This window comes from Anarhichas minor, unplaced genomic scaffold, assembly GCF_050575085.1.
Source record: "Anarhichas minor isolate MPS153535 unplaced genomic scaffold, ASM5057508v1 ptg000028l, whole genome shotgun sequence".
Taxonomy (NCBI): Eukaryota; Metazoa; Chordata; class Actinopteri; order Perciformes; family Anarhichadidae; genus Anarhichas; species Anarhichas minor.
In genome coordinates, this window is record NW_027466474.1 from 12,183,662 (window position 1) to 12,207,208 (window position 23,547).

The following is a 23,547-nucleotide window of genomic DNA, read 5'->3' on the forward strand; positions in this document are numbered from 1 at the left end:
ACAAGGCATGTAATTTGAAAAAATGGAATGATTCTCAGTTATCTACTGGTTATATGTCCGGGTCCGGATACAACGGCGTCTGGATCCGGTCAGTGACCCCTGTACTATACGATCACTTTACACTGACTTTTTTTAACATCATATTTAAAATTAAGAAATTTAAAAAATTAATTAATTAAAATAGAAATGTTATACTATGAGTTTTTTTCAACACACTATACTTAAGCTTTTTTTTTTTCTTCTTTCGACATTCTGTAATATGACTTTTTTTCACATACTATACTATGACTTTTCTAAACATACTATAATATGACTTTTTTTTACTTATTTCGACATACTTTAGTATGACTTTTATGACATATTATACTTTACATTTCTTGACATTTTTCGACTAGATTTCTCTTTGACTTTTTGATGACTTCTTATCAACATACTTTACTGTGACTTATTTATACTTAATCAACATGCCTTTCTTTGACATTTACATTTAAAATACTTTTTTCGACATGCTATATACGACTTTTTTTCGACAGAGACACAGCATCGTAGGTCTGTGTTGTATAAGGACAGGGAGATTTCAGTCATCTGTAGGATGTTCTATTAGCTGCTATACTTCCAACAAACAAGAAAAGTTCTATCTAAACAATGTAACATCTGCTACTAAATGTAGAAATACATTTATCCTCTGCTGATATTAGCATTACAAGGCATTAACACCAAATATTGTTAAGGAGTGTGAAAATCCCCTTCAAAATAAAAGCACAGGATTTTCTTTTCTTTTCTTTTCTTTTTTTCAGGCAAAGGCCCGCGACCCACCAGTTGAGAATCACTGATCTAGACATTATACCCACCAGTTGAGAATCACTGATCTAGACATTATTATTGTATTTCTCACTGTGATACAAACTAGATCATAACTGTTTTATAAGGAAGAAGATGAAACACCAAAAATGCATGTGAATGGTTCATTTGTTTATCTAAAAGGTGACCGATCACGAAATGTTAACATACAAAAAAGCAAGGCCTTCACAGTATGTAGAATGCATGATTGAGTTAAATGTTTTGTCCGTAACCTACATTTACACTCCACACCATGAATAGTTAAAAAGTTCGGTACAGTGATGAGATCAATTTCTATGACATGAAGAGGGTCTACTTAACACACAGTACTCTAAAAGGTTCCTGGACTAAAACCTTGAACAAATTATTCCAATTAGGCCCTTCGCTTTCAGCAGAGCTGGTTGAAATTGTAGCTGATGTCCACAAGTGTCAGTTGTGCACTACGTGCATAGACCAAGGAATAGAGATTGTCCACAAAAGATATAAAAAGCCCACCATTAGTCCCCTGTTTTGCTTCCCGTTTTCACATTAGCTAAGTACAGAGCTTATATAATTATACTGGAAGACAGTGTTTTCACTTGGCTCATTGCTGGCTGTCCAGATTAGCCGATGACAGTGCCAGTAAGCCAGTATCTTGAGGGAGAAAAGGTCTTTTCTTCTTCCGTTTTCCTTGCCATCACTCTCACTCTCTCTCTCTCTATCCCTCTCTCTTTTCTCCATCTCCTTTTCGCTCTCTTACAGATATTTTATGCATGGATTAGCTCAAAGCCATGTAGGCTATACCACGCATTGGCACCCATCTCCTCATTGGGACGCGGAGAACAAAAAATCAGCACTTGCATCCAGTCAGAGGAGATATGCTGTCATTTAGCACAGTTTCAGAGCACACACATGGAAGACAGTTTATAGATTCAGACAAGGCTGTGAGCATTAAGGCACCTTCGCCTTATTCAAACAGATGTTTTTTTTTTTATGGTAAACAGACCCAGTTTACAATACAGAGACTCTTAAGATTGTGTCACATCGTCACTGTTTGTACCACATTTTGAATAGGGTTCTCAGTGGAGGATTTTGGCATGAGAATCACAACACTAATGCCACAACATTCAAACTACCTCAATAGCTCTCTCTATTCTCCAAGGTGCATTCCCACACTCTTCTGGGGAAGTGTAATTTTCCTTGAGTAGTCTGCTCCATGGTCTCAATTATCTACTTGGTGGCAGACGGAGGACATTTAAACTTGCGATGCAGTGTGCGCTTTTGTCTCAGGCTAATTGTGGACCGTGGGGACGTGTGCCGGCTCGACTGCCGGTGCACAGATTTGCATCTACTGTACCTGACGGAGGCTGCCTCTGACCTTCAGAATAGATTTGTTTTGTTTTGGTTTTTGTAGCCGTACAGTTTTGTTGAGTGGGCTGGCTTCTTTTTTTTTTTTGAAATGACAAAAGCGTTGTTCAGTCAGAACAAATGAGCCTGTCCCCCTTCTTCCTTATCCCCGCTCTCTCCCTTTGTTGTTATTTGCATTAGGAATCAGTCTGCTCATTCCTCCCGAGGCCATCCCCAGAGGAAAGATCTATGAGATTTATCTCACCGTTCAGAGGAAGGAAGATTTAAGGTGGGTCTCTTTAACATTGCCTAACTGGCAGTCTTCCCTGGATGCCACTAGGCTGTTTGTTTTGATGCTCTACTGTTCCATTAGGAAAGGCTTAAGAGTCTGCGCCAGTGCTGAGAGATGTAAATAAATAACGCAGCCTTTTACCAGGTTGTGCACTATTTAAGTTAAATGAATTGAAACACTGTTGATCTTGCTTGCTACATTCAGTCTCTGAAGGCACAGTCATCATAGCATGCTGCGATAGTCTTATGTTATTACTCACAACTACGCCCAGCTAGTCGGCGAGTCCAGCAGGCTTTCATCATTCTCTGTTAACAGCTGCTAGATAATTTGCAGAGGTGACCAGAAAACTCTCACAAATAACATGATGAGTAAAGGCACATCATATTTCTCTCTCTCTCTCTCTCTCTCTCTCTCTCTCTCTCTCTCTCTCTCTCTCTCTCTCTCTCTCTCTCTCTCTCTCTCTCTCTCTCTCTCTCTCTCTCTCTCTCTCTCCTCTCTCTCCCTCTCTCTCCCTCTCCCTGGTGTAGGTTACCCCTGGCCGGCTGCCAGACCCTGCTCAGCCCCGTTGTGAGTTGTGGCCCTCCAGGGGTAGTCCTGAGCCGGCCAGTTATCCTCAGCATGGACCACTGCTCTGACGCATGCCTCGATAACTGGGCCGTCCGCCTCAAGAAGCAGAACTATGAGGGCACTTGGGAGGTGAGACAGCACTATATAACTTCAGCACAAATCCTCCACAGAAAGATAAAGTTGCCGCCCAGTGAATTTGTAAAGTCTTACTGAACTCACGGAGCGCTTTCCCTGAAAGAGTACAAACCTGCTCAGCGGTGACTTGAAACTGGCACTGGAAAGCTCTCCATGCTGTATAGCAGAGGTAGTTCTGGCCCAGCACTCATCCACTCTATGGTGTTTAAATTATATTGTCCATCAGGTATTTTCTCATTGGGCTAAAAAAATAAAAAAAAAAAAAGCCTGGAAGCTCTGGCTCTCTCCAGCTCAAGAGTTGCTAGGCAACATGTTTCTCAAAACAGAAATTCTCTAAGCAAATGACTGATCCTCAAAGTACTCTCCTGAGTGCTCCTTGACCATTTTTGACCGCTGCTTCCAATTACAGAGTTCCCCTCCCACTTTTCTATCCATGAAATATGAAAGTAACCAGAACAGCCAGACTCCAACAGGATAGAGTTAGGAAGAAGGTTCGGACGTCTACACGCACAAACACACACACACCCCTGCAAACAAATGCGGTTTGAGGCAGTATACACATCTTCACAATCCAGAGAGATTGGAAAGGGTGCTGGTGGGCTTTGGAGTGTTAGTAGGTCTTCTTTCATGTTCGATATTGTGCATAAATTATTCAGCCTCCCCGTGTGTGTCGGCGGTGGGGTGTCCGTGGGATGGATTGGCCTGTCTGAGGCAGAGGTTAGACCAGCACTTTTAATCATCGGCCAGACCAAATATAGCCCAACTGACTGCGTGTCCACCAAGGAAAAAAAGTGCCAGGTGGACGAGAGAATTAGAGTGGAAGCAACCGCAGAGAGAGTGAAGAGAAGGAGACTAAAAGAAAGGAGGCAGAGAGGAAAAGAGATGGTGAAAATGGACGTGCAGGAGCAGAAGGTGAAGGAGAAATGAATTGCTTGTAGAGTGAGCGCTCAGTGGCGTAATCTCCACCTCGAAGAAATATTAAGATGATGAAAAAGTGAGACTCCATTGTGGTTGCATAGCAAATGAATCGTGTCAATGCTAATTCTATTGATGTAGATGGTGTCTGGTTGAATCGATCCTAGAGGGGCTTGCTGGGCTTTTGGCAGGCAAAATGCTCTCTTCAGCTTGATTGGGTAATGAGAGCAGTCAGTCAACTGGCATGATGGGATTTTAGAGAAAATGTTGTCACCTTGGGTCCAATTTGTCCCCATCAAATTAGCCCGCAGAGCAGTGGAATTATCTCATAAAACCATCCCGTACTGTGATGGGATGCGATATTTTCGCAAGTCTGTCATCTTTATTAGAGACGCAGTTGTGATACGGCCCTTCAGCTCTACAAAGCTAGAGAAATGCAAGATGTTGCTTCTCCGACGTGTTTAATCTGTCTTTTGTTTTCTACTTGGCAAATAAAAGTACCAATTAATTGTTGAATTGCCATTTAGTGTTTTTTTTAACACATTACACTATCAGGCAACAGTGTTGCTTTGCAGATAAATAGACAAGTTGTTTTCACAAATCTCAAAGGCTGAAGGGAATTCCAGAAATCCCAACAATCCGAAATTGACTGCACCTCCACAGGTTTTTTCTTTCTCCAGCACCATCTATTCTTGCCGGTAATCTATTTGAGTCTCCTTTCATGTCAATTGAGTACCTCGTTCATGCATTATTAAGTGAATTGATGCTGTCCTATGTGTGTCTTTATGCCAGTATGGAGTAAGCATAATGCAATGATAAGGGAATTTGAAGCAAGACTCTTATGTAACATTACATTTGGCTTAAATGTTACTTTGTCACACTGCAGGAGGGACAGAGTTTGAGGCCTTGCTACTGTGCCAAACCCCTTTACAAACACACACCCACACATACAGACATCAGGTACCCAGGCAAACACATTACCCTTCCCGCCTACATAAATTGAGTGCTTGACCTTCCATCCAATTTGTGTTGGGTTTCTTTTCCCCCGCCTCGCCTCCTCCAGGACGTCCTGCTGATGGGGGAGGAGCTGGTGTCGGAGCCCTATTACTGCCAGCTCGAGGCCGAGACGTGCCGGCTTTTCTCCGAGCAGCTGGGCACCCTCGCCCTGGTGGGAGAATCCCTGCACATGGGCGCTGCCAAGCGCCTGAGGCTGGTGCTCTTCTCCGACGCGTACTGCTCCACGCTGGAGTACAACATCAGGGTCTACTGCATGGACGACACACAAGACGTTTTCAAGGTAATCTGTGACAAATGGAACGCCTGTTGTTCTGTGTGGCTGGCAGTTTCTCAGGCCTGAGATTGCATGCGGCACCTGAGTGATAGGTAGACTATTATGTGTAATAGCATTGTCCGTCACATTGGAAGGTTAGTAGAAAGCGGCGCAGGCATGTAGGAGTTAGGTGTTGCCATGGTAAATTGAACAATATCGCAGGCCTGATTACACCATGTGCAGTTCAAGGGTGTGTGATTTGCGGTGCTTATGTTCCCCCACTATTGAAACAATGCATTTGTCCAAGTTAATCATGGTATACAGTACAATCTCTTAGTGTGTTCTTGTGTGCATGCCTATAGAGATGTTAAAGGAGCTGTATTCAACATTCAGAGCATTAATTAAGCAGCAAACAGCAATGTGCTAGGTAAAGATATGGTGGAGTGATGTCTACCTGAGCAGAGTCTCTTTGCTTTGTTGTTCTGGCATGTGAGCGTGCTCCACTGGTTAGCTCACAGCCGCCGCTCTGCACTGCTCTCATACGGCGGTTACAGCTGATCACGCCATGCCGACCGACAGCGCCGTTGTGGAAGCGTAGCACCCACCCTCCGGTAAACACTGTTCGCTCTGTCAGCAATTTTGGCGTAGTTGGCCCCGTTAGCACCGTTTGCTATGTTGAGAGCCGTTGAGAGGCAATCCACATGCTCCAAATCTCCGATCTCGCACCTTTAAATTCCTTTCATGCGGTCGGTGGTTCCGCTTGGCTGCTGTGGGCCGAGAAGTTTCCCATCACTTTGTTCAACAGCATATTTCGCTTCTCATTTTTGCTCTCCACATGGACAGAGTATAATCAAGCACTAATGCCTTCCTCCCTCCCCCGAGGACTGCCTCTCAGTAGCCTGTTAAGATTTCATTTGCATGGTTAATTAGTAAATTAAAAGGAGAGCCTGCCCCAATCTTTTCCCAGCAACCCCTGTGCTCTCGTTCTTTCCCTCCACACCTCTCTCCAAGCTCTTCCTCTTCGTCTGACACCGGCCACAAGAGCCACTTCCCACTCGAGTCCACTTTTGCCAGCTGTAATGGCTGACCTCCTTGTGCAGAGGTTTGCTACCGGCACCTTCTACGGTTGTCTGTGGGACACAAGCAATGGGAGGCAGTGGGGGCTCTGCGATGAAGCTGAGATGAAAACAGTGCGCAGGCTCTAGCTGTGGCGTGAGAATTACCAAAACCTCTCTTGCTTACATCTGTCTTTGTGTGGTTCAATCCTGCCCCTGCTGCTATCTTTCTGTTCCTGACAGCTGTTGCATGAAAGCCAGCTCGCTCAGAGATATCGCTGGCTGACATTCTGTGTTCTTATGTAGAAAAGAAATATAGCATTCAGGAGGTAAAGCCTGTATATATCAGGCCTTTTTGTTTACTTGCTGTCAAACCAGTTGTAATGATAGAGTTGTCTCTATATATTTAGATCACCGGGTGACCCTGTGGTGTTTTGCTGCAGTGTGACTGTTGAAATGACCTTGCACGTCCTGCGTTGGATGCAGGAGGGCTGCTGGTGCACAGAAACTCTCTCTCTCTCTCTCTCTCTCTCTCTCTCTCTCTCTCTCTCTCTCTCTCTCTCTCTCTCTCTCTCTCTCTCTCTCTCTCTCTCTCTCTCTCTCTCTCTCTCTCTCTACCCCTGGATAGCTCTTGTTCTGCTATTCTCCCCATCTCTTAGCCAGGAAAAGGACATCTGAGCTTGTTGACTCCAGCACTTGTGCTGCCATACTCTGCGGCTCCCTCGACGCCCTTGAGTGCATTAGCTCCCCGTCTCTCACACAACCTGGACCTGTGGTAAGCCACGGCGTCTCCAGGGTTTTGTAGTTTTTAGTGAGTGATTTAGAATGTGGCCCACACTCTTTAGTAATCTCGACTTCACACTGCTCCTGGTGCTATTACGGAGGGAGCAGTTCATTTAGCAAGTACATTAACCACTTTGAGTGGAGATTAAACTTCCCTGGAGAGGTTCAGCCTAATCACTAATCACTATCTTTAAAATGCACCATTTATGATTAGCCTTTCACTATGGCTAACATTAGAGTTAATTGTAGTGTGCAACAGTGGGGGTGTAGCAGTAGGTGGTACGGTGGAGTGGCACACCAGCGGTATATTCTAGTTGATGTACAGTACACCTTCACCGCATGTGCATTTTTATGACAGCATTTGCAGCCTGCTAAGGCCCTGCTTCTCGTTTTTCCAGAAAAGAAGTCGACTTCCCATGTATTAAACAGGCTGTACCTTTGATGGGAGATGAAAAAAACAGAACAGCATCCCTCTGCCTTTTCTGTTGGCTGTTCAGTGGCAGGGAGAACTGTAGAAACCAAAAGGGATACTGAGCTTTTCTCTCCAGTCCCGTGGCTGGCTGTCAGTCTTCTCTGACAAGCCTCCATCAGTGAGAATGACATGTATACGCACACCCACAAACATGTGCACACACACATTCACGCTGCACTTATGCATGCTGTACCATGCAATCTCTTATCTCCCAATTACAGCAGATTAGAACCAATGTTATCGTCTTTGATCCTAAGTGTGCGGGGGCTCTGGGGAAACAGTGACATTTCCGTCTGATGCTTGCCGTATGTTAGCAGGGCTCTGCCGGGACCAATTAAGTTAATATTTAATGTGTGTCCCACTCTTGATGGGCCCAGCCAAGGCTGGCGCAGCAGCAGAGGAGACATGATCTGCGTTTGGTAGCACCCTCACTGTGCACTCGGTTGTTCCTAGCTAGACCCGTGGGAGAGCTTCACTGATGTTCTGCCATCACACAACTGATTGAAACACCTGCAGTGAACCAAGCCTCCGATTGAGCAGAGACAGACCTAACAGCATCATCTAATCAAACTGGGAGGGTGCCAACCAAGGTGTCTTTTTAGGACTGGAATATGGTGCAGCTAGTCATTTGTTTACTTTTTAAATGTATTATTATTATTTATTTATATCTATCTGCAATATTTAGAATCTGTCAGCTTTTGGTGTGAAGGATAAAATGCTCCGTATGTTTACCACTTAGCATAATCCACACTTGAATAGTGGACAATAACAACATATCCCGGTGTTTATTGACAACCAAATCCTTCCTTTACACCCACCAGTCCTAGTTTTGAAAGGCCGGTGTTGCTCTACTGTTAAAAAAACTCCCCAAAAAAAACACATTATTTCTAAACCACCCACTTTCTGTCAGATTCATTTTTTTTACAGAGGTTGAAGTCAGTTTTTTTTCTGTATTGAGTGCGAGATCTTTTGAGGGACCACAATAAATACTAATCCAGTAGATTTTGCAATGAAAATTCTTTTTTTTTTGCCCTGTAAGTGGCACATCTATGGATGGCCATGTTGATCCAACATTTTGTAATTGCCATGAATGTTTTCTTTACAGACATTCATGTCCGTAAAGGATCCATCTTTCTGACTTGTCCTCTAGTGCCATAAAACAAATGCTTTTCCCAATAGCCTCGGCTTTGCTATATGTGTTTGGTGCTGATTGGCAAATGTTAGCGTGCTAATACTGTTTAACATTAGCATGTTAGTGTTGCCATTGTGAGCAATGAGCATGTTAGCATTTAGCTTTAAGCACTGCTGCCCCTAAGTGTAGCCTCACAGAGCTGCTAGCATGCTTGTGGACTCTTTAAGCACCATTGTAGTGAGTTTAAGTGACGTCTAGCAGCCATAAAATGTTGTTAGTTAGCTCCCTTTGTACTACCAGTATTGTATTTCAGACTCTATTCAGAATTTACGGTTTCATGGATGTTCATGTAACGAGGCCAATACATTATGCTGTCTGACCCTCGATTGTAAAGATGTGTGTTCTAGTGTTAAATGTGTGTTTAATTGATGTCCAACTGGTTAACCAGTGGCTCCTGGAGTCTTTTATACAGCGTTTGACCTCAAGCTATTATTCTCATTTGCGTATAAAAGGGGTCATAAACAGTTTATGTGCTGCCTCCACTATGACATTTTCTTTCTCAACTCCTGAGCAGCGAGCTGCATTTGAGCAGAAACATTTTGCTTTTATGTACCAGAGGAGAGAGAGAGAGAACCAGCATGCACAGAGTGTAATACCGTTTTTTCTGATCTCTCCATCAGAAAAGTTACTGGCAATGAATTCTAGGCAAAAAAACAAAAACAAGAGCATTGCTCAGTAATTGCTGGCATTACGTTAAACAAGACAGTCAGCTTTATCACTGAGCCCAGCAGAGAAATTGTTTCCATATTATATTTCTGTGTTCCTGTGTGCTGTTCTCCTCCCGTCCTGCTCTGTGATTTATCAAGCAGAATGTGCATCTTTTCCCCAGCAAACGCAGTACCCATTTATAACTGAGCAGACAAGTCCCTTCTATTTGTAGTTATTAATCAGAGTTGACTGTAGCGGGCACGGCCACTGGAGCTCAGACTGATAGACTCTCAGTCAGAGAGGAAAAGCCTGTCACATCCTGCTGACAAATACACAGATTTATGGAGCCCACATAGCCAGGCTACTCTCTATAAACAAATGCATTTGCCTGAAAAGGAGCAGCTCTGAAAATGGATCGTCGCTATGAATGCACATTTTTAAACACACAGGGATATAACATTGCTAAGAGTTGAGGGGTGAGGCCGAGTTTATGCGGATATTAAAGGCTGTGTATCTCTCTACGTTTCAGATGACATGTAGCTTGATTAATTAACTGATCAAACGCAAGTTATAGTCCCCATCAGAGCTAGTTAAGTCAATCGGTTTATTACACACCGATCCAGAACAATAGAAGACCACATGTAGTAGCTTGACCTTGCTGTGCGGAAAGTAGCAGCTTTGAACCAGTCCAGTTCTTTTTATATATTCATACATAGGCCTCTGCTGTTACTTTGATTTCCTGCATCCGTTGGCCGGCTGTTTGTGTTGCGAGAGAGAGAGAGAGAGTTTGGTGCAGCCACTAACCTCTTTCTGTCAGCACCAGCCCGAAGAGATTAGCTGTATGAGTGTCTCTTGTTTCCCAGTGGAGCCCAGCCCCAGTCCATCACAGTCCCAGCTCCGGTCCAAGCCGAGAGGATGAGGGGATGGGTGAGGAGCGGTTTGGGAGATGAGTGAGGGTGGGAAGGGGGTTGAAGTCTTAGAAAAACTGTGGCCATGATTGCAGTAATCCTGTTATCTCTCCTACTAAAGCCGGCCACTCTAGTGACCTGGAGACACAAATGTTAAGCTGCCTCTGTCTCTCTTCTCTCCAGCTCCTACTCTTTTCACTCCTTCCTGCTCTATCTCACTCTCTTTAGCCAGCCTCATTGAATGTCAGGGGGTGGTCTTGGCTCTGCCCGACTCTAAATTCACAGTCTTCACACACACCACAGGCTATCTCGAATTCCGTCAGAACAAAAGGTTTTTTTTTCTCATGCAGTACTTGAACTTCTCGCCCATCTCATGCATCTTAATGTTTCCACAGTTGTACAGGGTCAGGGTGTCCAAAGAGAAACTGCTATCCTTATCTTCACTGAGCGGAAACAGAATTTAGCTGAGAGTTGATGATTAATATGTGATTTGATAAACTAATTCAAAGCGTTGCATTGTTTTCCCCCAGAAAGAGTAAATAATATGGTCAAATTTAGCTTCTCATCTATTAGCTCGCTCACACTGTCATTTGTTAACAGGATAATGGGGCGTAAAGAGGGCCATTATTCTCTCAGTCCAGAACATACGCTGAAACCCTGCACAAAAACACACTCTAATACACACACTCACAGGCACTCAGGCACACATAAACAATATACAAGCGAGACAGTGTCATTTGAAAGAGAGGAGGACACACTTTAAAGGAGGAAGTGTATCATCCCATGTTGTGTTTTTTTCCCTCAGTAAGCTCAGTGTCCCTGTCAGGTTGCAGGAGCGCTGTGCCCTAGACCCCGTTTGATTGTAATCCTGCCGTGTCAGCCTTGAACTTGACAAACTGCTAGACAGGCGAGTTAGTATTCATTCTACTAGTGTTGATAATAAGATAATTGGCATTCTGCACGCCTTCTCTTGCTAGCAGGCCTAAAGATCTGCTGCTATAGGTGAAAGACCCGATCAAAGTCCATCAGCCCTAATTTGCAATGCTAATCGCCCCCCAACAAATAATTGTCCTTAAGAACTGTGCTAAATGAACCTCTCTGGAAGCCCTCATAATGTGGCTTTTGTCTGCCGAAGAGATATAATGGAACAGGGCTTTTAATTCTAAGGAGAATGCAGTGCCCCCTGTTATTAACTCATTAGACCTCAACGCTTTGATTCAGAGCCATTGTCTGACCTTCCCACTCTGAGTAAGTGGGTAACATCACAAGGCTCCGGCGTGGCAGCACAGGGAGGAGACTATTCTCGCGAGCTGCATACAGTCAGATCACTGTCCGTCTTTAATGTGCTGTGGCATTCGGGTAAAAGGAATGAACCTATGTAAATGCAGGGAATGGAGATGGATAATCACAGGGGGAATAATATCTGTGTTAACAAGAAGATAAGCACTAAACAAACATGGAAATTAGCGATGCGCTGAGCAAACATGGGAATGAAATTCGCGGGGCCGAACCAAAATGTGCTTATTCAGTGATGGAGAGAGCACATCAAATAACAAAAGCAGATAGCGATTGCGGATGGATAATTAACAGCTTCCTTTCCATCGCAATTGGAATCAGAAGCCCATCCCTGGGAAAGAGGGCAGAAAATTGAATCTGCATTGTGCAGAAATAGCTGCCATTCTCCACCTTAATTAGATGTCTTCGCTGAAATCAAACCATGGGCAGCCATGCTGGCATGCAACGCTCAACATATGGCCACTATCTACACACACATCTCCCTCTTGGAGCCTTTGTCTTTGAGATGCGTCTCCTAGACTCCGAGGCGCATTCTGGCTGCCTGTTGTCCTTCTGCTGCCATCTTGTTTCCCTCCTCGGACAGATTAAAAGAACATATCTTGTTTCTCAGGTCTTTTCACACTTCTCACTTCAGAGGTCTGTTTTCCTCTGTGGTAATATGCTCTTCTCATCGGAGGTAGCACATGTGAACGCCATCCAAAGTATTAGAGTCTGAAAGACTTGTTCAGCACAAAGCATGCGGCTCAAAATGAATTGATAGATCAGAGGAAAATGCAGCGGATATTATCATCCCATTCCAGATGGTCATTTGGATGGCAACAAATGGTCCACTGAGCAAGTCCCACAGAGATTAAAATATTAAGCACGCATTTACAAATCTCTCCTGGCACAAAAACAAAAATGAAATTAAGGCGATTGACCATGCGAGAACAATGAGCAGTTGACTAATGGCTCGTTCTCTGCCTTCATCACAGCCCAGGTAGCTAGCAGGCCGGGATGGCTGCGGTATTTGCATGCTAATGCAGTTGCTGGAAGCTGGGCGCACACACACTGAGGCGGGGGATCAACCTTGTGGTGACATTAAAGTGCTGAGGAGATGAGCAGCACCAGCCCGCTGTGGCCGCATGCAGGGACACTATCTTCCACTCCTAAGATGTACTGTCCCCCTGCCTCATGCTTGTGCTGTGTCTGTGTGTGTGTGTGTGTGTGTGTTCCTACCATGGCCCACGTCTTGTTTTGTATTCCTGTGTGCGTGTGCATGTGGACAAATTCTTCTTTATTCTTGAGTGATGCACCATAAAAAAAATTAAAAAAAGATGTAAAAAGTTATGGATTGTTTTGCACATTTTCACCTACCTCTGTGTCTGTGAAGGTAAATGTGTTTCCCCTGACTCCCCTTTCATCAGGAGGTGATGCAGATGGAGCGGCAGCTCGGGGGTCGGCTGATCGACGAGCCTCACGTCCTGCTTTTCAAAGACAGCTACCACAACCTGCGCCTGTCCATCCATGACATGCCCCAGGCGCACTGGAGGAGCAAGCTGCTGGCTGGCTACCAGGTGTGTGTTGGGGGGGGGGGGCTCTGGGGGGCTCCAGATCACAGCGGGAGCACAGAGATGTAATAGAAGTGCCTGGCTGAATCTGTCAAATGTATATCAGTATCAGCTGTTATGGTGCTTTCTAATGTGTTTGTTTGTGTACTCAATTTGAAATCCATGTCGTCTTGAGTTATTTTAAATTAGCCAGCCAGAGAAATTAAAGAAGAATGGAGTTTTTGCTGGCAAAAGCAATGTTACTGCGTAGTTGAAAGTTCTTCAGAAACAGCTCGTTAATGAGGCTCTCTCTGGAAAGTTGTTTTAATTTCAGTTGGTTCAGAGTTTTAATTAAATGTTTTGCTTTGGCTTCAGTTGATCACTTTAAAGATTCACACAAAGGAGTGTTTTTCAGTCCGTTACTGCAGGACTCCTCTGTCTAATAACCTTTCCATTCTTGGCAATGTGCGCAACTTAAGTCATTTGCTGGAGTCGAGGGAACCTTTTGGGTGTGTGTGTGCGTAGAGCGTGCATGTTTTCGTCCGCTTGTTCTCCTGTGCGCGTGGTGTAGTCGTGTGCATAATGGAGCTGGGCTGTGTGCACTAACCCAGAGCTGCAAGCTGATTGATTATCCTTCGCTGTCGCTCTCCTTAAAAAGGGAGCTCAGATGAAATATAGAGCAGTACTGTATGTAAATATCTAAACTTCCCGAACGGATGCTTGGAACCTCTCCACCTCCACTGCACTCCCCCACACCTGCGTGGCCCACTGCACTGCAGCCCGGCGACGACATGAGGGCTGTTCAAAGAACTAGAAAATGCTCTGGCTGTAACTATACAAGCACTGAGCACCAGGTCCCCATAGAGAACACACGGGCTGTGCCAAGCAAGCAGCGGCAGCAACAATGCACCCAGAACAGAGGCTTATTCCTCTGGACTGTGCCTGTTCATTTGGAAGTGTTATTCCCCTCTCAGCAGTGCGGTCAAAAAAGGCCTTTAGTCTCCCCGGGGCCCCCAGAGCGACTTTTGTCCGTTTCAGCCAACTCCCCCGGTCATCCGTCTGCCTGGGTAACAGTGCCCCCGTTTGGTTAGCAGCGGGATCTGCAGCTCCACTTCGCTCTCAGACTGAGTTCTTGACAGCTGTTGAACCCAGGGTGAAGTGAGGAGTTTAGTTTAGTTTAAAATAATGGATAGAAAATATTTGTTACGCCAGAAGTAAAGATATGGTGTGTTATCTCCCTTTAACCTTTCAGACTGTTGTCAGTCTGCTGCCTCAGATATATTTAGCCACTTTCACCTAACGATGACGGCTTATGTCAGTGTAATTAATGATGATCTCAGTGTATTCTAGGTAGGCGGTCCTGTTACGGCGTGTTTCAGACATGCAGTTCTAACTGCGCCGCTGCGCTGCCGCTTGTCTGTGATGCGTGTTCGTTCTGCAGGAGATCCCGTTCTACCACATCTGGAACGGTTCCCAGCGGTACCTGCACTGCACGTTCACTCTGGAGCGGCTCAGCCTCAGCACCTGCGAGCTTACCTGCCAGCTGTGCGTGTGGCAGGTGGAGGGAGAGGGACAGAGCTTCAGCCTCGACTTTAACATTGCCAAGGTAACGTTCGGCATAATAACTCGCTTAGAAACCAGCACATTGATTGCACAGCCACGATTTCTTTCAGCATTTTCTTTAGTCGCGCAGGAACTGTTCTCATACCGTGCTTTGTGGCCGTCATTCCTACCAGGACACCCGAGCCGTGGACTCTGAGTTCCTGTTAATGGACAGTAACGCTACAGCTCTGGCAGGACCCAGCGCCTTTCAGATCCCGTACCTCATCAGGCAGAAGATCTGCAGCAGCCTGGATGCCCCCTGTCCCAACGGAGCCGACTGGAGAATGCTAGCACAAAGACTTAAACTAGAGAGGTAAATACCCAACCGCACAATACCATAATGCCTCTTCTGATCACTGATCAATGGAGCGCGCTGGAAAAGGCAGCTTACACAAAGGCACTCAAGAAATGCAGCAGAGCCTCATTTATCCAAACCCCTTGAGAATAGAGGCTGCACAGCGGTACATGTATACGTACAGCACTCAACACACCGCTTGTTTACAATAATTAACATGTAATTACACTGATTGCGATACTAAAGAAGCAGTAACATGTTACTATGGAACTCCACTGATTGTACAATCAGTGTAAAGCGCATCACAGCAGTCGAATGTTTTCCCTAAAGTTCAGGTAAACAAAGTTCTGCCTTAGCAGGCTAATCCTCATTTGACACAGCGAACGTTATAGGATTAATGTGGACTTGATGGATACAGCTATCATTTCTGTGAGAAAACACGACCCTCTTCTTCTTTTCCCCCCTCAGGAACAGGTAAGCAGCTTAAAGTCTGCAGCTAAACTTGTACCTGCTACATTCTGCTTAACAGTTCTAATTGGAAAGGTAGCGAGCTAGCTGCCCATCAGCGGCAAGAAAAAAAAAAAAAAAAGACGGAATAGGTTTGGATCTGTGCCGACTTCTATTCGTTCTCACCGTTACTGTAATTTATCACAGGAGTACCTGTAACAGAAAAGAGCCGGGCATCGATCTCTTATCCTCCACCAATTTAATTTCTACCTCGTACACTTAATTTGTCCAATCAACTGTATTTACCCCAATTAATCACAAATTGAATTGATGCACTACGGGTTTAATTAGCAATGTTTTGCTCAACATAATCAATTCTCATTTAGGCCTCAGGAAGGAACAACTGCTCTGTTGTTTGATCTGTCCTTAACAACATGTTTTCCTGGAAAGGCAGCAGCCCCTTGGCATTCTGTCATGCAGTATTTCTGTGTTTGTTTCTGTGTGTGTAAAGCGTTCAGACCGAGCGGAACGGGACCAATCAATAAAACTTAAAATGCCAAGAACCTTTTATTTGATCTTTCTCTCCTAAGACTGAGCAAACGGCTGCGTCTGAGCCGTACAAGATAAGCTCGTGTTTCACACAGCGAGGTGACTAAGCGGGGCTGACACGTCGGACGCTAAGCTCTGTCTTTTTTTTTTTTTTTTATCTCGAATAATGACACAGAGGTTCGTTCCCAGACAATTTTTTGACCAACTCTTTGTTGTGTTCTCCCGACGCAGAGGGAAGGCTGCCTGCACTATAAAATCCAATTGACTCAAAATAGCCGAGTGGCACTGTGTTCTTGGTGCTTGTGCGCTGCCAAAGCAGCCACGTGTTTATAACCACCACAGGATGCTTCACTAGGCAAACAGAAGATACGAGGCAGTAATGGACTCTGTCTGACCTTTCTCAAGGTAAAAAGGGTGTTTTTGGGCTTCTCGTCTCACAACACAATCCCCCTTTGTGCCATCGCTTTACGCTGTTCTCTCTCTTTTTTTTTTAATGTCATGTGTGCTCTACATAACAGTTAAGGCCCCAGACATTTGGAGAACAGAAAAAGGCCATTAAATCAAACAAGCATCTTCAGGTACCGCAGGGATCAGGTCCCACTCAACATCAAATATACAGCTGGCTGGGGCCACTGCTTTGTTGTCATTGATTGGGTTTGATCGTAAAGGTTCTGCTCCTAAAATGGAAAAGGTCACTTCCGACTTAACTGTGAAAAGTCTATATAGGATTTACTATATGGGATTTAGGGCCAATTTCAACATCAAATAGAGAGCAATGAGGATTATGCTGCTAAGCTTCAAATGAAAATTGCCAGAGATTGTGTATTAGATGGCAGCTAGATTGTGTTCTTATACCTTTTATCATTTTTTTGCTTAGTGCTCCAACATATGGGGATGTAGCAATATAACAGACAATAAAACTTGGCATTGACAGAGTCACAAGAAGCAGTGGCGCTATAAAATACCGTCTGGAAATGTTTGTTATTGTAGAAAAAAAATCAGAGACTGTTGGCTTTGATACGTGCACATCGCTTGATTTTAACAAAGACGTCTTCACTGTTCCCTCACCGTTATGTTTGTGTTCTTCTCTCTGCAGACACATGAGTTTCTTTGCATCCAAAGCGAGCCCAACCTCTGTGATCCTGGACCTGTGGGAGGCACAACATTTCCACACCGGCAACATCAACCAGCTGGCCACGGTCATGGCTGACATTGGCAAACAAGAAGCCATGATTTTCCTGGTCTCTGATGGCGAGTGCTAACCCAGAAAAGGGGGAGAGACTGGTGCAGAGGAAAAGTACAGAACACAACAGTACACACACACACACACACACAAAAACAACACACTTATTACAGCAGCAGGAATCGAAGAGCAGAGCTGTCCCCATGTCCCTCTTCTTCACTTAAGAAGATGTAAGGGTTTATGTAGGATTGAATCCCTATATCCCACCGAACAGAGTAGAACTCCTTCAAAGACAGACCAAAAGAGAGTTTGGCTGTGTGGGGAGATGTGTTCATGAACGTGGTAAAGAAAAATACCCTTCATTTTCCATCAAAGTCTGAAGTTAAATTAGTCCACAACCCGGTTTTACTTTAAAGATAACATTCGATTGGCTTCATGCCTTTTATATAAATAGGCCGTTTATGGCTAATAAGGAGCAATATGCAAACCCAATGATATCACTGGTGGCCAATAGAGAAAATTCAATGAATCATTTTTGAACTTGGATTAAATATTAAGAATATATGGATGTGACAAAAGGTGCCAGTCATTTCAGGTTAGAGAGAACAGGCGACATATGCAATTGGCCGGTTACGTTACATGACATCATCCCAGACACTGAACACGTTCTCATCAAGGTCATCAGGGTCTGTGAACGCACCCTCCCAAAACCCAGTAAGACTAAATAGGTCCATGTGTTATTTGTGTCATTATCCGTTCTCTCTTAAAACACACACAGACAGCTTGTAGCACATCCTGGACTTGCAGGTTTTAAATAGATTGTATGTCAGAGGCCCAAAAAAACCTGTCTCATCCCGTTTGTGTTTTAGTCCAGCCGGTATCACTACTGTGAATGTAACATCTCGACATCTTGATTCAGCGAGACGCTTCACGGCTTCCCCGCTTCTAAATCAATATATGTGGGGTTTGGGTTCTTTGAGGGAGTGAGTGAGTGAGTAATATCTTCACTAAAGTCATATCTCAAAACGCCATTTCTATTCAAAGCCCTAATCGTTCATTGTGGTGTTTTTCCTGTTTCAAACTCCGCCTCTAATGACTTCCTGCTGCATATATGTGAACGCTGAATGTTGGCAAAATTGATTCATGAAATGACATCCCCCCCCCCCCCCTTTGATTGCATTAATTATGTAGCAGAGATGATGTTAAACATATAGTATGGCCAAAAGGACACTTCCCCCACAGAACATCTGACAAAAAAATCTCAAAATCTTCACCAGACTACTCACAATGAAAGGGCAGTTGTAGTTGTGAGGCTTTGTTTTTATCATTCATAAAGCAATGTTGGTGGGAATTCTATATTTGCTGTGTGGCGAACGGTATTTCCACATCAAAAACAAGCAGCCGACTCTCAGAGAGAGTCGAGAGTCGCTTCTGCATAATGTCACGCCTCCGCTCACAAAAGATGCTTTGAAAGGTTTTTCTGTTCTTTGTCATTTCCAGCCAGGATGGCAAAAAATTATCCAGCAGATTTATGCAACGAATCATAAACTGCTACGAAGCATTCGATTATTATATTTTGCTAATTTGCATTAAAGGGAAAATTCGCCACCTTTTTATATGGATGTCCAATAAGTGCTGATGGTAAATGTAGTCCTCTGAGGAATATCAATTCCCCAGCTGTGCTATATTGACCGGCTGTGCCTACATGAAACAGGATGAATGGCACGCGAGCGGCGAGTTCGCTAAGTCTGATAAATAAACTCACAAAATGTCAATGAAGGAAATACTCTTACCCCATAACATAAAAATACAACCAGACACCTTCTGAATTCTCAACAAATCCATAAGTCCGTTATTTCCCCCTGCTGCCGCGCTGGTGGCCCCTCACTCCTCCATTAACCTGTTAAATTAGCAAATACAATGACAAACATGACCAGCAGGGCGATTGTTGCTCTCCTGCGGTTGTCGTCATTACTGCAGAATGGTTCCGTTTCTGTCGGCATCGGAGGGCGATTTGAGCAAAGGCTCCATCAGTCGTTTGGTCTCTGCAGTGCAGATTCGAGGGTCCCTGTCGGCCATATCTCCCTCCCCCCCCCCCCCCCCCCCGCTGCGGCTGAATATCTGAGTCAGCAAAAACACGGTAAAATGCACACGGTAAAAAAACAAAACTTGTCGATAACATCCTCTGCGGATTTTGGGATGCCATTTTCGCAGGTTTTTTTGAGCAGCATTGTGCCCCACAGCTGCCAAAGCTGAATCAGCGCTCCGTAGTTCTTTCTTGCCTCCGACGACGTCACAGCCACGTCACTGGATGCAGGAAGAACAACAGAGACACAGTGGATCTCACACTGTACCGCCAACTCGGACAGATAAGAGAGGAGTTTGAAAATCGGCAAATTTTCCCTTTAATTTAGTTATATTTATTTTTTAATAATGGCTTCGTCAGGTCTGGCCACAAAAAGTAAATACACAGATTATCTTTCAAGTCCACTGTTTCAGTAATTGTACTTTGAAAAGGTGTGAGCAATCCTAGCCATAGTTCTCTCTGCGTCTGCCTCAGGGTTGCATGTGAAGAAGTCTGTTACAGTTGTAAAGAGAGCCCTTCTCATTGAATCCCTCCTTATTCAGACAGCTAGCACCGCCCATCCTACCAGCTCCTGTGGCTTCAACCTTTAACACTAACTGGAGCCTCGTTTATGATTGTCAGATATTTGGAATGTACATTTATGTTTCCCTGTAGTGGGGAAAAATATGTTGAAAAGCCCTTTTCTTTTTTGTGTCCTTTTTTTTGAAGTCTTGGAAGTTCTTTGTTCTCGTGTGGCATTTCAGCACCAGTTAGCTCTCTCTCATCCTATTGAACACGCCTCCTCTTCAACCAACACGTTTTTACAAGCCCCTGTACGATTTGATGCAGAGATGCCATGAGATAAAATACCTTTTTTATTCACTTTAAACATCCCTGGGATCAAGCCCCTTTAGGACAAAATGGCAATATCGCCTTAAATCAATCTTTTCATGTTGAAATGGATCATCGTCACGTGTAAATACTTTTTCTATACCAGCCGTGTGCTGTCACTTTGCATACTGTATATGAGCAGAATTGGTAACCAAAGTTTTATGAATATCATTTGAGGCCACTTCATACTCACATTGTATCCATTGAATATCCTTTCAGCGTCGTTTTACTTGCGGGTAGAATAGAATAAGTCAGAGTTGCCGTCTCTTCTAAACTGCGGACTTAAAGGTCCAAATCATTTCTTTATCTCATTTCCTCGCTTTTGTCTTCGAGGCAAGTTAACGCCGTTTGTTCAAGCAGTAATACGTGTCGGTTTATCACTTTGTAAAGAAATGTAAATTATATTTTAATATGAAGCCAAAAAAAGACACTTAACTGGCGCAGCATTTGTCAAGTCTAACCCGTGACGTGTTTGCCTATATACTGTTCTTTGGCGATCTAGCAGTGACGACGTTTTGCAGTGTTAAGGGTTTAGAGACTGTTTTACAGGAAGTTTCTATACATATTTTGTTCGTCCTTACTCTGCATATGTCTACCTGATTATTTCTCTACGTGTAAGCAGCATTTAAATACAAGGTGGAAATAGTCACTAATGCTTAGTGAGTCACTACACTGGGACTGTGTGGAGGCCAGGTGGGGAAAGAGGACCTCAGTTCTCGGACACCGACGAGCCGGTGCTGACGCAGCACGTTTAGATGAGCCATGGCAGTTGTACAGTCAGAGTGTGTGTGTGTGTGTGTGTGTGACATTTTATCAGCCCCCCCCCCCCCCCCCGTCATTGTCTTGGATGTGTTGTCGGAGCACTTTTCAGTAATGTAATTCACCAGCCGCCATGATGTTCAGCATCTGTCTTCACATCTAACTTGTCCAACAAATCTGCGATTACTGTGTCTGTGATGAGTACAGTTCCTTCACGATGAAGTCTGGGCCTGATAGTTGTGTAAGACTTGTGTCAGTAACACACACACACACACACGCGCTTCGTTCAAGGGTTTCTAGGTTCATCCCCATGTTATGGGGGAAATTGTTTCATCTCACAAACTGTACTTTTTGTGTCACTCATTACTATTCAGTGTCAAGGACGTGTGTATGTGTGTGTGTGCAAGTGAGACTGGGTGTGTGCATACCTCCCTGTCACAAGAATAGACTTCTGTACTTGTGAATGGTTTTTGTATTTAGTTCCTTGGTTCAATGTTTCTTGCCTTTCTGCAAGTCAAAAATGCTGTATTTATTACATGCCACAGCGCTTATGCAATTGTATAATCCCTTTGTTTTATTGTTGTTTTTTTTTTACCTTTTGTGTTCCTTATCGTCAATGTAAATTGTTGTCAAAACTTTTGTGGCAATGGAAAACTTCCGCTAACGAAGATTTTCTGTACTTTTTGGACAATGATATGGATTTGTGGGTAGAATTTTGGAAATTCGTTTCTAAGTGCTTTCAAGTATTTACTTGGCCTTATGTATATATATCTATCTATGACATTTCAGAAAGGTATGTATAGTAATTCAACCTGAAATTGTTGTAAATAAATTATATATTGTTAATTCAAGGACTGGATCTCTCACTTGAAACATTAACTGGCGTTGCTGATTAAATTATAAAAAAAAAAAAAAAAAAAAAAGGACCATATATGTACTTCCACATGTTATAGATCACCCGTTTGTTTCATATTGTCACGCTTTAAAGACTCAACATCCCTTTGACTAGAAGATGCTCCGTTTAAAGAAATACTTTGACATGTTGGAAAATACTCTTAATCACATTCTGAATAAAGGAATACTTAATTCAGACTTTAATGACTAAATGAGTATTGTAAAATTATTTATTTCTACATAGAGAACATTGTAGGAATTCACCGGGGACTTTGTTACAACAGCTGTTGGTGTAAAGTAAAACAAACGAAGCAGAGCAAAAACATTAGTCCATTGTCCTCATGTTGGGGAGCAGGTGTTGGTGAGAGCAAAGACAGCAAAAACATCAGTCAACAGAAAACCTTACAGATGTGCTCAGCCCGGTGTTCTGCTCCAGCGCTCGGCACTACTACATTATTATATTTGAAACGTCCAACAGCTATAAAAAAACAACACTTACAGGCCCATTCTGAAGCAATATAAATACTAATTTGACCATGAATAGTAAGTACTCTAAGGAATAATCCCAATATCACTGTAACATGGGGGGGAAATCATCTTTACGTTTTATTTTTTTCTTACAATAAAATGTCCAATAAATGATAATTCCAAAAAGACTGGGAGGGAGGGAAACATTTAAAACAAGTCTGTCTCTTTCTTTTTGTCACCCACATGTGTGGCTATTAAAATTGGAGCAATTGAGGATTATTACGTGGCTCAAAATTACAGTTATTAACTACTTTACTTCTCCCTTTTGCTCTGGCAAATCGCAGCACATTCTGCAGTTAGTGCTTCTGTGGAGCGGTGTGCAGAGGTCCAGTCGAGCAGAAATAGGACACCCCTTCTGTGCTTGACTGGACCCCCATTATGTTAATAGCCACTGCAGTAAGTGAGTCAGCCAGGGTCCTGAATGGGGCAACCACTTCCCTACATTTAGTACGAGAGCAGAGGCAGATCATTACTGCAATATGTAGGATTATTAAAAGCTAAATGACTCCTTCACCTTGCAAGATACCGACTTAATCTCACTTCAGATTGAACAAGGATGAGATTAGTAGAGTTGCAACTACAATTAAATCTAGATTAACTGCAGCTGCACTTTTTAATGTCTGCTCTAAAAACAAAGGACATATAGTCAACAGGTTAGTGATGACAAGAAACAATTCCTTAACTACTTCCAGTTATACAACACGGCATTTGGTATTACAGGCAGTAACGTGTGTGTGTCCGAAAGTAAAGTAACAGCATGTGAAGCTAAACGTAAGCCTCAAATATTGAAACAATGTCTGCAGGAAAGAAGAAAGACCGAGTGCGACTAGGTGTGTGTGGTCGGAATGAAGGGAAGTAGAATGTGTACGAGTGCGCCGGAGGGCGGAGTGGGGCAAAGAGAAGGGAGAGAGAGAGAGAAGCGTTTCGTCCTCTGAAGATGAAGCTCGCTCTCCCTCAAACCGGAGCAAAGGCATGGCCTTTGCACAGGGGCTTATCCTTCTTCGAGTAGAACGTCTTCCCCTCCAGGTTGATTTGACAGAGCTTTAGAGATGAAAGGAGACAGACACAGACAGATTGGGAGAGAAGGGCAGAGTCGATATCAGACC

At 43.8% G+C, this 23,547-nt stretch overlaps 2 protein-coding genes across 8 annotated transcripts in view; one reads left to right on the forward strand and one right to left on the reverse strand.

Moving 5' to 3' along the window:
- unc5a (unc-5 netrin receptor A) overlaps positions 1 to 17,383 on the forward strand; it is a 115,556-nt gene extending 98,173 nt beyond the window's left edge. Inside the window, exons 10-16 of the mRNA XM_076103903.1 lie at positions 2,368 to 2,455; positions 2,986 to 3,154; positions 5,139 to 5,372; positions 13,106 to 13,255; positions 14,670 to 14,834; positions 14,965 to 15,143; positions 17,218 to 17,383. Coding sequence (XP_075960018.1) covers positions 2,368 to 2,455; positions 2,986 to 3,154; positions 5,139 to 5,372; positions 13,106 to 13,255; positions 14,670 to 14,834; positions 14,965 to 15,143; positions 17,218 to 17,383 — 1,151 coding nt within the window. The remainder of the gene's footprint in view (positions 1 to 2,367; positions 2,456 to 2,985; positions 3,155 to 5,138; positions 5,373 to 13,105; positions 13,256 to 14,669; positions 14,835 to 14,964; positions 15,144 to 17,217) is intronic.
- Positions 17,384 to 22,125: 4,742 nt separating this feature from the next.
- The window catches only part of pdlim7 (PDZ and LIM domain 7), a 34,308-nt gene continuing 32,886 nt past the window's right edge, over positions 22,126 to 23,547 (reverse strand). For all 7 annotated transcript variants that reach the window (XM_076102879.1, XM_076102873.1, XM_076102875.1 and 4 more), the window contains one exon: positions 22,126 to 23,482. In XM_076102879.1, coding sequence (XP_075958994.1) covers positions 23,396 to 23,482 — 87 coding nt within the window. In that variant the 3' untranslated portion in view covers positions 22,126 to 23,395. The remainder of the gene's footprint in view (positions 23,483 to 23,547) is intronic.